Here is a 15,794-nt window from a genome sequence, read left to right as displayed (position 1 = left end):
AAACAAACAAAGTCATTTGTATATGGTTGGACTTTCTCACAACACACACTTAAGTGCCAACAGACGTCTCTCTAGGAAACCAAAGCTCAGAGGACATTTAGAATGTTCATCACTTGATACTCCCTAAATTTATAATCGAGCTCTTATCAGCAGCATGCCTCTTTCTATGATACGGTACCAGATTTTAAGTAAAGAATTGTGTAATTTAAATAATTCTTAATTGGAATAATTTTATAGTCTTTTACTTTCTTTTGTTTGAAAACAGAATTTTTTGTTCTTATAAACTAAATCTTAGCTATTTAAAGAAGGATCTAAGATGTTCTTACCCAGTGGTCTAATATTTGGTATTAAAAGACACAGAAGTTAAGAGGATGCACAGAAAAAGAGTTGAATGATGGTAAAGTTAAGACTAATACTCATCATTTAACGTCTAGCCAGAGTAAATGCAGTAGAAAGATGTTAGAGGGCAGGAATGCTGCTGAGTCCCGGCTTGGCCTCTAATCAGCTGTGTCTTCTAGGCAGTTACCTAGTCTTCCAGTCCCTGTAAGAACTACTTTTCCTGTGTCCATGTCTTGTTTTGCAGGGGTATGTTGAGGATCAAAAGAGTAGCAGATACAAAAGTTCATTTTACAATGGTATTCAAATGAGTTATTGGAAATGTTTATTTTTTGTTTTTGTTGTTAATCCTCACCTGAGGATATTTTTCCATTGATTTTTAGGGAGAGTGGAAGAGAGAGGGAAAGACATAGAGAAGCATTGATGTGTAAGAAAACACATCGATTGGCTGCCTCCTGCACATGCCCTGGCCAGGGTCTGGGCTGGGAAGGAGCCTACAACCAAGGTACGTGCCCTTGACCGGAATAGAACCCGGGACCCTTTAGTCCGCAGGCTGACACTCTATCCACTGAGCCAAACCAGCTAGGGCTGAAATGTTTATTCTTAAGTATTGTTTTCAGTTAGCTCCTGTATTCTCCATCTGATGAAAGACTTTACAGCATTTGGTAATGGTTATAGATTGAATGTTTGTGTCACCCCCAAAATTTATGTTGAAAGCTAACCCCCAAATGTGATGGTATTTGGTGATGGGGCCTTTGAGATGCAATTAAGTCATGAGGGTAGAAATCTAATGAATGGAATTAGTGCCCTTAAAACAGGGGTGGGGAACCTCTTTCCTGCCAAGGGCTATTTGTATATTTATAACATCATTCACTGGCCATACAAAATTATCAACTTAAAAATGAGCCTGCTGTGTTTGGTCAAACATTTAATGAACTCACCCTACGGCCTTGGCAGGGCCAGGCCAGACGTCCCCACCCTGACTTAAAAGGAGCGACAGGACCTTGCCCTTCCTCTTTGCTCTTTGGCTAAGTGATAACACAGTGAGGAGATGGCCATCAGCAAAACCAGGAAGAGGCCCGCACAGTATGAGGACCTCCTAAGTGCCTTGATCTTGGACTTCCCAACCTTTGGAACGGTGAGAAATCAATGTTTGTTGTTTAAGCCACCCAGTCTATGGAATTTGTTATAGCAGCTCAAGTAACACAGTAATATCAAGTTAATTTGTAATTTCAAGCAGTTAGCTCAGGGGTCCTCAAACTTTTAAACAGGGGCCAGTTCACTGTCCCTCAGACCGTTGGAGGGCCGGACTATAGTTTAAAAAAAAACTAGTCAGCTGCTAAGCAACAGGCAGCGGCGGGAAAAACAACACCCGGCGGGCCGGATAAATGTTTTTGGCGGGCTGCATGTGGCCCGCAGGCGGCCGTAGTTCGAGGACCCCTGAATTAGCTGGTCTTGTAAGCCACCTGAAGATAGATATCTGAAAGCTTAATCTAAAGTAGTTCAAAACCAGCACCTTGTTTTTATACAGATGTTTTCTCATTTACTGCAGGATTTATGTACTGATTAAGGAGATCATTGATGGAAAAGGCAACTGAAGGAACTGATCCTTTTGGATAAATAATGAATTCAAGAGTTCTGTACAGTCAGTGCAAAGTGGAATGACAAAATAAAGCTTTTAAGTAAGACCCAATCTTAAATGTGCTGAACCTTTTAAATCAAAAATTATATTTTTAAGCAGCTAAGATCTGAATTTAAGTGTTATTTCACGTAGTATTAAGACTTTTACAATGTACTGTTTTCTTAACCTGCCATGTCTCCTACCACAAAATAAAAGACACACATTTGCCCTGATGTGCCCTGAACTGACTGAATCATCTTCCTGCAAAAGGCAGTGGCCATCTCCTGACTTTTGCATCTCTTTTCTCCTATTGTCCAGGCTCAAACTCTAAGTCATATTTTTGACTCCTCTATCTGCCAGCCTACCCACATTTGCTTCAGTTAATCCCCTCAGCGGTTCTCAACCTGTGGGTCGAGACCATCGGAAAACACATATAGCATATCAGATATTTACATTACGATTCATAACAGTAGCAAAATTACAGTTATGAAGTAGCAACGAAAATAATTTTATGGTTGGGGGTCACCACAACATGAGGAACTGTATTAAAGGGTCGCGGCATTCGGAAGGTTGAGAACCACTGCCTTAGGATATTAAAGAATAGTTCAAATGATTCTTGCCTATGTTCTCTTCTCCATCATTTTGCTCCTTCTTCACCCACCATCTACTAAGTGCCTACTACTGGGGATAAAAGATCCTTCCATTCCTTTCCTAGAGCATCTTAGAGTCTCATTGGGGAGACCAACACAAAGGCAATATTTATAGCACAATGTGAAGCTTGCTGCGAGAGAGGTAATTTCAAATCATTCCAAGATCACACATACAACAACTAGTACTGTCTAGTGGAGTCAAGACATCTTCAGAGAGGAGATGACAAGAGAACTGAATCTGGAAAGATAAGAAGTTCTTTGAAGGCAGACTAACAGCCAAATCTCCCCTCCATACTTTCATGTGGACTCTGGCCAGTCTAAGGTTGGCCTCCAGGCACTATATTGTTACTTCCATATGTATTCTGACAAAGAGCCAATCTGGAAAGCTCAGCTCTGATGATGTCAATCCTCTGCTCAAAAACTTTAGATTTTCATGAATTTAAAGGTACTCATTTTTATTTTATTTTTTTTACTATCACTCCAACATAACATTCCATCTCTACTCTTGCCAAACTAGACAAATGACGAATGCCTAAAGCTCTCTCAGACTTTACTGCTCTATCTTTACCCAGGGTGTTCCCTGAGCACTGAATGCAAGTTCTTGCCACCCCTGATCTATCCCTGCCAGAAGACAATTTGAGCCGGTTCACACAGCACCTTCATCCATTAGGTATGCATTTCTCTCATGGTGTTTTATTTTTACACCTCTTAGAGCAATTTCTATATCCTGCTTCACATCTCTGAATCATGGGCCCATTTCCTATTCTAAATGGAAAGCTTCTTGAGAAGGAACCATTTCAGACTCCTCTTTGAATCTCCTACAAAACCTGGTATAAAGTCTTACCTTAAAATAAGCAATTAATAGAGAATAAATAATTTTTCTGTTGAATTTGAGGAACAGAGGTAAAGACAAAGAAAAAAATGAGCAAGAAAAAGTCATTAAATTAACTGTCTTACTGGGAAGGATGGTGGAAGGACCATATGCTTTGGGAAACAAGTCAGCGAACCCACAGCGATCACAGCCTTCACAGGAATCGTTAGGATCTGGGGAGTGAAAGGCAGACCATAAGGAAGTATTTAAGTCTGAGGTTGATCCTGACTGTTACTGCATTATTTTTGGTATTAAAACAACTCATTTTGGGACTTACATTACCAATAACCAACTCTTACGCAATATTAAAAACCACTATGGTACTGTTTAATCTGACCAATGTACTCCATAAAATGCACTGAAATACAATCAATTTCCATGTACTTCTCAGTGACTCATTAAAAACATGGTAAACAAGACCAAACAATGGAGAAGAAATAAAGAATAGATTTTTTTTTTTTACAATACAGGTTATTTTGTAAATTATAATAATTAAAAAAGGAAAGTCAAATTGTACTCCTAAAACAATGCATGGAAAATCCAGTGTTTTCTAGAGTTATACACCTTTATATTTTTCATATATAGTAATAAGTTAACATAACCTAATATAAAAAATGAGTTAAACATTCCAAATTAAAAAAAAAATTTTAATCCTCACCCGAGGATATTTTTTTCCCCCATTGATTTTTAGAGACAATGGAAGGGAGGGATGAGAGGAGGGGAAGAGAGAAAGAAATGTGAGAGAGACACATCGATTGGATGCCTCCTAGCCAACACTCTAACAACACTGGCCAGGGCTAACCATTCTAGATTTTGAATCTTAACTCACACTCATTTGTAACTCACAAAGGTATTTGTCTAAGGTAACTTTTCCTAATTTTTATTTTCATCCATATTAACAAAAACTTATCTTAGCCATGAAATATAATTATTTCTATCATGAGTGATAAACATGAATTCCATAGATTTAAGTTGATATTTTCCTAACAAATCACTTATTATTAAATGTTTATTCTCAATTAGTTTTCTTTCATGTGGGGCTGAATGTGCTGAAAACAGGTAGGAGAACAAGGGTAGCAATGCACTGAATTTAGCAATGCACAAACTTCCCAAAGAGCATTTCAATATTAAAAAGTAATATATTTAGGTCTGGCACAAATACATACATTCAAATTTTGTCTGTGATGTAGAATGACTCATATAAGCACTCATGAGACCAATATTCTCTAAACCAGTGGCCGCCAATCTTTAGGTCCTCACAGACCACCAGTGGTCCACGGACCACCGGTTGGTGACTGCTGCTCTCATCTATTCTCAAAAGCTCAGTTTTTAAGGTATAAAACAGGTAAACTATAACTTTATGAGTAAATAAAGTTCTGCTTATATAAAAACAACAAAAAACCCTTAATTATTCTGAAAGCACTCATAAAGTCCTTACCTCATAATCTGTTGTGATCTGTATGGCTCCATCATGAATCCCTTCCAGTTTTTTTGCAGTAAGCTTGACTCTGAACACTGCAAAATAGCCTGGGGCTAGTATCACCTGTATGTAGCAGAAATGACAATTATTCATTAGTCTTGCTAGTTGAAGTTCCTGTTAAAATGAAAAAGATTATAGTGATAAACTGACTTCTGAATCCTAACATATACAAGGGTGACACTGAGTTACCATATCATGTATAAATATCTTAAAACAATGCCCATCCTTGGCTTTTATCTACATTTATTCCTTGTGCCACTTAGAAAACTGGATCCTTGAGGAACAGAGTCCCAACTGCCAAAGTGGGGCCGGGAATGGTCCGCAGGCACTCCCCAGGTGCCCGCATGGAGCAGAGGGACACAGCCTTCAGCCACATTAGGGCACAGGTACATACAAAGTTGGTTCTGCCATGATGATAATCATGTCTTCAGAGCAAATGAAACTGGGTTATATAAAAACATCAAATATCAAGGAAAGGAAGAGTTAAGCAATACAAATTTGAAAGAAGAATGGGGGCCTTCTTTGTTTGCTCAAGCTATTTACTGATGTTTCTGACACTTAATCTTTTCAATTGTGGAATTAAAAAAAAAACACCCAAGTAAACCATGAAATTCATTTTGTGAAGTTATATTTTAGATCTTAGTACTTGTATTTACATCAAGACAACAAATGTTGATAGACCAAATATATTCACTTTCCCATTTTTAGAAGCATTTTTGTGTTGGTTTTCTGTGATTCTAATATTTTCATCATGATTTTATAACTACCGAAATCAGAACACAGGTCCGAAGAGCAGAGAATGTTGGCAATGTGTGTTTTATAAGGTACAGAATGCTAATTTAGCTCACAGGTTTGGCTTTTTAGAAAACAGTTGAAAGATTAGGAATTACAAACTTTAAAAAAGTCATTTTTGGAGATTCTATTTTGAAGTTCACCTTAGCACAACAGTCAGGGTTCATAAAAATGATCTGTTTGTCCCTTGTTTTTATATTTATAGTTTTTAAAATTTTTGGTTTTGTTTTTTAACCCTTTTCGGTCCAACCTCGAGGCTGACTCGACAGACCAGGCGCTAGGAGCAGATCCAACGAGCAATAAGAACATTAAAAAGTTCAACATTCAATCCCGTCAATTAATTTGGACCAGACTGTTTGAATTCCAAAAATAACATTGGACCGCAAAGGGTTAAAATATGTTTTTATTGATTTCAGAGAGAGGGAGAAGGAGAGTGGGGTAGAAACATCAATGATGAGAATCACCTATCTGCTACTTCCTGCACCCTCCACACTGGGGATCGAGCCTGCAATCTGGGCATGTGCCCTGACTGGGAACTGAACCTCACCTGGTGGTTCATGGGTCGATGCTCAATCACTGAACCACATAGGCCAGGCTATATTTATAGTTTTAATTAAAAATAAATTCTAAAACCCTAAATTGTCAAACAGACTTTATGTTGTTAAGTGGATCTCTTAAATTTAAATAGTATGTGTTACATATGCTATTTACTGCTAGGAAATAATCCAGATTTCTAAAATTATTTATAATGTCTTGTAAGGAAACAGTATAATTCAACCATCTGGGATTAGACACACATACAATTTTACTCGAACTTTACTGTTGGAAGGAACATATTAATGGCTGGTCTCATTATTAAAGTTCTTCAGCATTTTATTTGTATTAGAAATAAAATTTAAGCTGGAGTGACAAATATTACCTCTCATTAACATGTCTTTCTGTTTTAAAAAGAGGCTTTATTTCTGAACCAAACTTAAAACATTATAAATTATTAAAATGTAAACACCCATTAATCCACCATTATTCAGAAATATCCAATTATGCAGCTTGAATGTACATAGTTTGCAATTAGAATACATTATTTAGTAGTTTCCGACTTTTTCATAAATCCTTTTCCAAGTTTCTACAATCATATTTATAATTGTTTGTTTGCTTCAATACTCCCCACTGGGGTGCCTGGCCAGCCTGGATGAGGGGATGATGGCTGTTTGCAGCTGGTCACACCCCCTTCAGGGTGGGGGTCCCCACTGGGGTGCCTGGCCAGCCTGGATGAGGGGATGATGGCTGTTTGCAGCTGGTCACACCCCCTTCAGGGTGGGGGTCCCCACTGGGGTGCCTGGCCAGCCTGGATGAGGGGATGATGGCTGTTTGCAGCTGGTCACACCCCCTTCAGGGTGGGGGTCCCCACTGGGGTGCCTGGCCAGCCTGGATGAGGGGATGATGGCTGTTTGCAGCTGGTCACACCCCCTTCAGGGTGGGGGTCCCCACTGGGGTGCCTGGCCAGCCTGGATGAGGGGATGATGGCTGTTTGCAGCTGGTCACACCCCCTTCAGGGTGGGGGTCCCCACTGGGGTGCCTGGCCAGCCTGGATGAGGGGATGATGGCTGTTTGCAGCTGGTCACACCCCCTTCAGGGTGGGGGTCCCCACTGGGGTGCCTGGCCAGCCTGGATGAGGGGATGATGGCTGTTTGCAGCTGGTCACACCCCCTTCAGGGTGGGGGTCCCCACTGGGGTGCCTGGCCAGCCTGGATGAGGGGATGATGGCTGTTTGCAGCTGGTCACACACCCTTCAGGGTGGGGGTCCCCACTGGGGTGCCTGGCCAGCCTGGATGAGGGGATGATGGCTGTTTGCAGCTGGTCACACCCCCTTCAGGGTGGGGGTCCCCACTGGGGTGCCTGGCCAGCCTGGATGAGGGGATGATGGCTGTTTGCAGCTGGTCACACCCCCTTCAGGGTGGGGGTCCCCACTGGGGTGCCTGGCCAGCCTGGATGAGGGGATGATGGCTGTTTGCAGCTGGTCACACACCCTTCAGGGTGGGGGTCCCCACTGGGGTGCCTGGCCAGCCTGGATGAGGGGATGATTGCTGTTTGCCGCTGGTCACACCCCCTTCAGGGTGGGGGTCCCCACTGGGGTGCCTGGCCAGCCTGGATGAGGGGATGATTGCTGTTTGCCGCTGGTCACACCCCCTTCAGGGTGGGGGTCCCCACTGGGGTGCCTGGCCAGCCTGGATGAGGGGATGATTGCTGTTTGCCGCTGGTCACACCCCCTTCAGGGTGGGGGTCCCCACTGGGGTGCCTGGCCAGCCTGGATGAGGGGATGATGGCTGTTTGCAGCTGGTCACACCCCCTTCAGGGTGGGGGTCCCCACTGGGGTGCCTGGCCAGTCTGGGTGAGGGGCTGAGGGCTGCTTTCAGGCTGGCGGTTGTTGACTGAAGCTCCCAACCGCTCCTTTTTTTTCTCTTTTTTTATTTTATTCTGGGCCAGCTTTAGCTCTGGCTCTAGCTCTGAGGCTTCGTATCTGGTTTGTTTGCCGTTCTATAATCGAAACAATGTATAACTTCAGCTCTGAGATCCCGGCAGGCTGAAAGCTGGTTTCTGGGGTTTTGTTTAGCTTCTTATTTGCAACATAGTACATAGTTGCTTAGAGTTGCAACTCAGAGGCCGGCAAGTCAGGCGGGGAACGTTGGAGTCTGCAGTCACTGGAGCAAGCAAGCCTCATGTTCGCTCTTCAGTGCATGGCTGCCGGCCGCCATCTTGGCTGACAGTTAATTTGCATAAGGATATGCTGATTAGCCAATGGGAAGGGTAGCGGTCGTACGCTAATTACCATGTTTCTCTTTTATTAGTGTAGATGATTTCTTTTATGCATTTGGCTATCTCCAGTTGCTTAGAATCATTAATAATGCTATTATAAACATCTTCATTCTCATAACTTTTGGCTCTTAAGTAGCTTGCATGGAAAGAATTCTAGGAGAGGTATATATTGCCAAACTGCCCTCTGAAAACACTGTTTTGGGGGATCCTCCCATTGGTTTTAAAGACAATTTTTAAATCAGTTTTTAAAACTTAAGGCATTCCCTGAAAGTGTATCTGTCCTCAATCTCTGCATTAGGGCATCTAATTTTCCTTTTATAAAACTGCTGCAAGAGGTTCTATCTGCACCTACAGATGCAGTCAGTTTTGGTTCTTCTCATGAGAGGGGATCCTAATTCTGTTCCGAGTAGGTGTAAACTCCAAGTTCCCTTTTTAGCAGTGGGGAGGGCTTAGACCAGTGATTCTCAATCTTCCTAATGCCGCGACCCTTTAATACGCCGGGTACTTGTATGTGGGCATAACTGCATGTGGGTGGACCCGCCTGGAGACGGATAGAGGAGTGGTGTCTCGGTTCCTAAGACCATCAAAATATGTGTTTTCCGATGGTCTTAGGCGACCCCTGTGAAAGGGTCGTTCGATCCACAGGTTGAGAACCTCTGGCTTAGACTAATACTACTATACACACTTTCTCTTGTTTTGCACTTCCAGCCATCTATATTTATAAGACAGAAAAAAGTACATGGGTAGAGATCAAACAATGTTTACCTCATTGAACTCTTCTAATTGGTGCAGAAAATTGACCAGAACTACTGTATCACTGAACACAGGATTAATTTAGTACCTATGGGACCTTCTCCTGTAATGACACCTGTATTATAAAAGGACTAGAGGCCCAGTGCATGAAATGTGTGAACTTGCGGGGTGGGGGTGGGGGAGAAGTGTCCCTCAGCCTGGATTGCAGGAGGGCGCAGGCCAGGCTGGGGACCCCACCAGTGTATGATTGGGGCCGGGGAGAGACGCAGGAAGTTGGCCAGTCGGGGAGGGACCGCGGGAGGGCTCCAGGGCATGTCTGGCCCGTCTCACTCAGTCCCGATCAGCCAGACCCCAGCAGCAAGCTAACCTACCAGTTGGAGCATCTGCCCCCTGGTGGTCGTGCACATCATAGCGAGTGATTGAGTGGCCTTAGCGTATCATTAGCATATTATGCTTTGATTGGTTGAACGGACAACCGGACACTTAGCATATTAGGCTTTTATTAGATAGGATAATTTAAATTTTGCTTATTACAGAACTTTTTATGACAAGGTAGAACCCCTTTGGGTTTCAAGTGCCCTCATCATAAAGGGAGGGGCTTGAAGTAAATGACCAATGAGGTCCTTTCAAAACCAAATAACCACTACTATTATGAATCTCATGAAAATATGAGTTGAAGTATGTGACATAGCAACAACAGTCTTTTGTCTGGTGTTTAGACATACATCTACACTTAAGGAAACAATGAGGTTTACTTACTGATGACTGGTCTGATAGAGAGGATTTTTCTAACTCTGGAAGGCTTGCAATTATTGTCGTTCTATTGCCTCTTTCAGTAGCTATGAGTTCTATTGACAAGCCATCTCCTATGATGTGCCAACTTTTTATAGCCAACTTAAAAAAGAAAAAGATATGAAAGTGATTATTGCAGCACTAGAATAAAATACTTAAATGTGATTTAGAATAAAAAGAGATTTTTTTTACCTCAATTGGATTACTGTTTATAATAGCAAACAAAATATTACTCGCTTCTGTAGCACTCAGTACACCAAAATCTATGAAACGTTCCTCTATTTTGGGGGGTAATACAAAGTACTGAAAAGATATAAAAGAACTAAATTATATGTAGTTATCAAGAAAAAGTGACTACATTAAGATATTCTAAGGTTTCTATATTTTATGTAAATATACATATATACACACATAAAATATGATTAAAAACTTTATATAATGAAAACATTATGAGTAATCAAAATGAAAACACTCCTGGCCTCTACTGAACAGCTTTTCTTCCTCTGAAAGCACATAAAGCAGCAGAAAGGGAAAGGGAGAAGGTAAGTGGAAAGAGCCCTAGAAGACAGGCAGAAAGCCCTTGGTCTCGGTCACACCACACATCACGAAAGCAGCTACAAATACATAATCATTCAAGCAAAACAAATGAAGGAGCAGAATAATATGAAGACCTCCAGCTCCAATATTCTTACTGATGCCAGCTTTTTGGAGAGCTACATTTCTGTCCTCATTTTCTTTTTCTCTTCCTATCAGTTTCATTTATTTTATAAACTTTCATCAACTACTTTCAGGACACTGGATTTTTTTTTCTGATTTTCTGTAGTAGGAAGACTTATATGCTAAACTTCTGCTTAGATTACTATTCCAACTATGTGTCTTTATCACCTTCCTTTCTTTTTTACTACCTGGTTCTTTTCTTCACCCTGATGCTTCCTAGTCTCTTCCCTACATGGTTCCCTCTTCACCCTCCTTATCCCCTTCCCCCCATTATGAATTTCCCCTCTGTTTTGTTTGTTTTTAGCTTCCCCATGATTATAACAGTTTAAAAGCAAAATCAAGAGAAACAGAATGTGGAGAAGATCTAAGTGGAGACTGTAACTAGAAGATTCAACTGTATCATGAGGGGAGACAGCTGCTGGGAAGAGTAAAAACCACTTTTCTTAAAGTACAGACGAGGGAGGAATTAGATTTACTTGTAAAGCACAGTAAACGGCAAAATGCAAGGGTGCCTAATAATGGTGACTGCCTAATGATACCTGAAAACACAGAAAATGGGGAAGGGGTTTAAATTTTAAAGGTAGATAACATACTTACATCTAAAAAGCCTGTATATACCCGCACAGGCAAATGAAATTTGGAAGCATTGGTAATGAGTAAAATGTTGTTATCTATGTGTACAGATGATGTGGATGGCATAAAAAGGAGGGTAAAAATGTATCCTGATTCGTTTGGAAGAATTAAGACTGGTTTGCTGAAGTTGTGAACCTAGGAAATGATGGGAGAGAAAAAAACATCTTAGTATCTCCTAGCTGGTAGATCAGTGAAGTTAAAGTACGAAGGGTCCCAGACATACTTTAAACATTGTTTTGGCTTCCTCTGGTAGCAACACATCATGAATGAGGATCGCAAAACTGAAAGTGTTAGTAAGGTAAATTGGCCTTTCCACAGGATCAGCAGGGCTGTCTCGGATGTGAAACAATGTTGCAGCGTGATCAAATCCCAAATAACTATTTGAGACAAAAAAAACAAAATAAATCATTTTTATTTCCATGTGTTAACTTAAAATCCAAGTTCTTTTGTTGTGAGCAATAATTTATGTTTAGCACTAAGGGGCTGTTATTAGAGAATTAAAACTATAAATATTTTAGTGATTGACCACATGATTTAAAACAAAATTCAAAATGCAAAATATTGACATGTTATATAAAGAACTATTTACAACTGAATTATATGTAATCAAAAAGTTAAAACCAAGAACATATTAACAGAAAGAGTTGTAAGCTAATAAAAAATGTTTATCATTAAATTATAACCATCTTTGTCCCCACCAAGTTGGATATTAACTTACTGGTTACAGCAGCGATTTTCAACAGGTGTGCCACAAGAATTGTTAAAACATGCAATACCTGATTATTTAGAGGTCAGAGGCACTGACGTCTTTTCCCTTTCAGTGGTTCTCAGCCTTCCTAATGCCGCGACCCTTTAATACAGTTCCTCATGTTGTGGTGACCCCCAATTTCATTGTTACAAATGGAGCATAATTAAAGCATAGTGATTAATCACAAAAACAATACGTAATTATATATGTGTTTTCCGATGGTCTTAGGCGACCCCTGTGAAAAGGTCGTTCGACCCCCAAAGGGGTCGCGACCCACAGGTTGAGAACCGCTGCCTTAGATTGTAAAAAAAAAGACAATAGCCAATACAACAATAGCTACACAACAACAGTGTGAATGAATCAAAATTATACCTATTTTTTTTTCACATCTGCAAAAACAAATTTTTTGGTGTGCCCAGAATTTTAGTAACTAGTTTATGTGTGCCATGAGATGAAAAAGGTTGAAAATTGCTGGGTTACAGTATAATTAGTAAATGAATTATATATATTATCACCCATTTACAAAAAGTTGTAATTCTAGAACAGTGCATGTGAGTTTATTTAAAGGAGTATATATATGATTTTGTTTCAAGTGACAAGATACTTTAGTAACAAGCCATGACCACTACCATGTTACAAAAGGAATTTACTGAAAGGAAACAGTTCAACTGACTTAAACATTATTTAAAATTCATAGATTCCTTTTTCTATTGCATTACTGAGTCATCAAGACTTTATTTAAGCCCAAATCACATCAACCCATTTACTTTTTTCTTTTAAGTAAAATATAAACAATATATAGTAGACTTTTCTCCTTTATAGTTCAAGTTGTTCTTTTCAACAATAATTCCATGAGTTTATGAGAATTTAGCTACTATGTTTTTGCTAAAGTCAATTAACAGGAAAACAGAATTTACTGATTAGTAAAAAGTTACAAAGCTTATTTAGAGAGAAACTCACCCATCTAATACTTCTGCTTGATATGGTATTTCAAGTTTAGAATAACTTTTTTCCTTTGCTTTAACAGTGATTTTCCCAGAAAATTGAGATGGTTTTTTTGCCTTTGATGCTGAAAGGAAACACACACACAAGAAAATCTGTCACCTTTTCCTACCTCTAAAGAGTTTATACACAGAAGTGTGAGAGTGACTATGTGGACTGAAAAAATATTAAAAGGAAAACTGAGCTTTCAAGTTGAATAGTTTTACAGTATTTTAAATCAAATTATCACATTTTTCATAAAAAATAATGTTTTAATTTTCCTGTAATGGGACAAATAAGGAATTAGCAAATAAACACAATTCGGGAGGATTGAGCTACTGTATTGAGCTACTTCTCTACAGCCATAAGCTTTGGTTTTGCTTATATTTCTTTCTTTCTTTATTTTTGAAAATTTAAATTTTTTACTGTTGAAAGTATTACATATGTCTCCTTTCCCCCGCACTGACCTCTACTGGCCGCTCCTGCCCCCAGCGTTGCTTATATTTATAGCAGGCTTTCTCAGCCTTGGCACCGTTGACATTTTATGCCACAGTAACCCTTTGTTGTAGGGTGGGGTGGATGCCCTGTGCACCGTAGGAAGGTCAGCAGCAAACCGGGCCTCCATTTGCTAAATCAGTAGCACCCCCAGCTGTGACAATCAAGAATGCCTGTAGCACAGCCAAATGTCCCTGGGAGCAAAACTGCCCGACTGAGAGCCACTGGTTTATAGCCACACTGAGAAAGAAACATTACTCGTGGCCAGAGTCTTGCTATAAATGCCCATCAAGTAGAGTTTTGAGCTCTGACCTCTTATAGTAGCCAACCCTAACTCACAGAAATAAGAGGAGACATCTCCTCTCGGCCATCGCATTGTCCTCACAGATGAAATAAACCTCTAAATTCTGTTCTACATAATTCTCACTGGAATTATAGAAGTAGATTCGGCTGGATCCAACCTGAGTACCTATAGGATGTTCCTTTCAAAGCAAATAAAGCCACCTATCTTTATCCCCTTTGAAGTACTCCAGGATGCTTCCACTTAGAAGACGTTACAGGTGGGCTCTGCAATGGGTGCTATCCAACTTTGGCAAAAAAATAAAATAAAATAAAATAATAATAAAAAATATATAAAGGTATGATATATACTGTGTGGCTGGCTATGCACAGATGATGACTTAGATTTTTAAAACCCCTATTAAGCCTCATTTCTTTCTGCTTGCTATTTTAGCCACTCCTGGGTACTCTTAATTTTTCACTATTTATTCTGATATAAAGTTGATCATAAGGGCCATAATTAAGGCATTTCATGATATCTTATCAAGTTATATTTTAGCAAGTAAAGTTTTTAAAAACCTCAAGAAAATTCAGTTAAAAATCCTAAAGAATAGTGACTTGATGAGAAAGATGCTTGCTTGGTAAGTCAACACCATAGAGTTGATATATACGGTGTCTTCTGAAAATATTAAAAGTTAAATAAAACATATTTCCTGCTGATTTTCACAGCAATCCCAGTGGTATTTTGTGTTGGGATCTGGGGTGGCAGGTAGAATGTTGGAGGGATTGTCCATGATAATAAAAACCACTTTTAATATAGCACTTGCATAGTAATACTTATATCAGACAAAATAGATTTTAAACGAAGGCTATAAGAGACAAATAAGGACATTACATAATGATAAAGGGATCAATCCAATAACAGACTATAACCTTCATTTATGCACCCAACACAGGAGCACCTAAATATATAAAGCAAATACTGATGGATGTAAAGGGAGAGATTGACAGTAATAGTCATAGTAGGGGATTTTAACACCCCACTGACATCAAGGGATAGATCTTTCAGACAGAAAATCAACAATGAAATAGCAGCCTTAAATGACACACTAGATCAGATGGATTTAATTGATATCTTCAGAGCATTTCAACCAAAAGGAGAATATACATTCTTTACAAGTACACATGGAATATTTCCTAGGATAGACCACATGTTACGACACAAAGTAAGTCTTGAATTCAAAAAGACTGAAAGCATATCAAGCATTTTCTCCAACCACAACAGTATGAAACTAGAAATTTGTCTCAAGAAAAAATACTGAAAACACACAAACACATGGAGGCTAAATAACATGTTACTAAACAATGAATGGGTAAACAATGAGATCAAGGAAGAAATCAAAAGATACCTTGAGAAAAATGAAAATGAAAACACAAGAACAAAAAATCTATGGGGCACAGTGCAAACAGTCCTAAGAGGGAAATTCATAACATTATAGGCCTACCTCAAGAAACAAGAAAAGTCTCAAACAATCTAACCTTATACCTAAAGGAACTAGAAAAAGAACAACAAAAAAAGCCCCAAGTAGAAGGAAGGAAATAATAAAGATCAGAGCAGAAATAAATGAAATGGAGTCTAAAGAAATACAAAAGATCAATAAAACCAAGATCTTCTTCTTTGAAAAGAAAAACAAGACTGACAAGAAATAAAGAGAGAGGACTCAAATAAATAAAAGAGGAGAAGTAACAACTGACACCACAAAAATGCAAAGGATTATAAGAAAATATTATAAGTATACTAGAGGCCTGGTGCATGAAATTCCACTGGGGGG

General features: G+C 39.5%; 1 protein-coding gene across 1 annotated transcript in view; it reads right to left on the bottom strand.

Annotated features, from left to right (window-relative positions):
• TMEM131 (transmembrane protein 131) overlaps positions 1 to 15,794 on the bottom strand; it is a 272,545-nt gene that overhangs the window by 51,418 nt on the left and 205,333 nt on the right. Inside the window, exons 15-21 of the mRNA XM_014536436.1 lie at positions 13,168 to 13,276; positions 11,683 to 11,836; positions 11,424 to 11,594; positions 10,302 to 10,412; positions 10,077 to 10,211; positions 4,917 to 5,021; positions 3,565 to 3,651 (exon numbers count right to left, since the gene is read on the bottom strand). Of these exons, the coding sequence (XP_014391922.1) occupies positions 3,565 to 3,651; positions 4,917 to 5,021; positions 10,077 to 10,211; positions 10,302 to 10,412; positions 11,424 to 11,594; positions 11,683 to 11,836; positions 13,168 to 13,276 (872 nt within the window). The remainder of the gene's footprint in view (positions 1 to 3,564; positions 3,652 to 4,916; positions 5,022 to 10,076; positions 10,212 to 10,301; positions 10,413 to 11,423; positions 11,595 to 11,682; positions 11,837 to 13,167; positions 13,277 to 15,794) is intronic.

This window comes from Myotis brandtii, unplaced genomic scaffold (assembly GCF_000412655.1).
Source record: "Myotis brandtii unplaced genomic scaffold, ASM41265v1 scaffold1612, whole genome shotgun sequence".
Taxonomy (NCBI): domain Eukaryota; kingdom Metazoa; phylum Chordata; class Mammalia; order Chiroptera; family Vespertilionidae; genus Myotis; species Myotis brandtii.
Note: the sequence above shows the minus strand (reverse complement) of the source record. Positions and strands in the feature narration are given on the sequence as shown.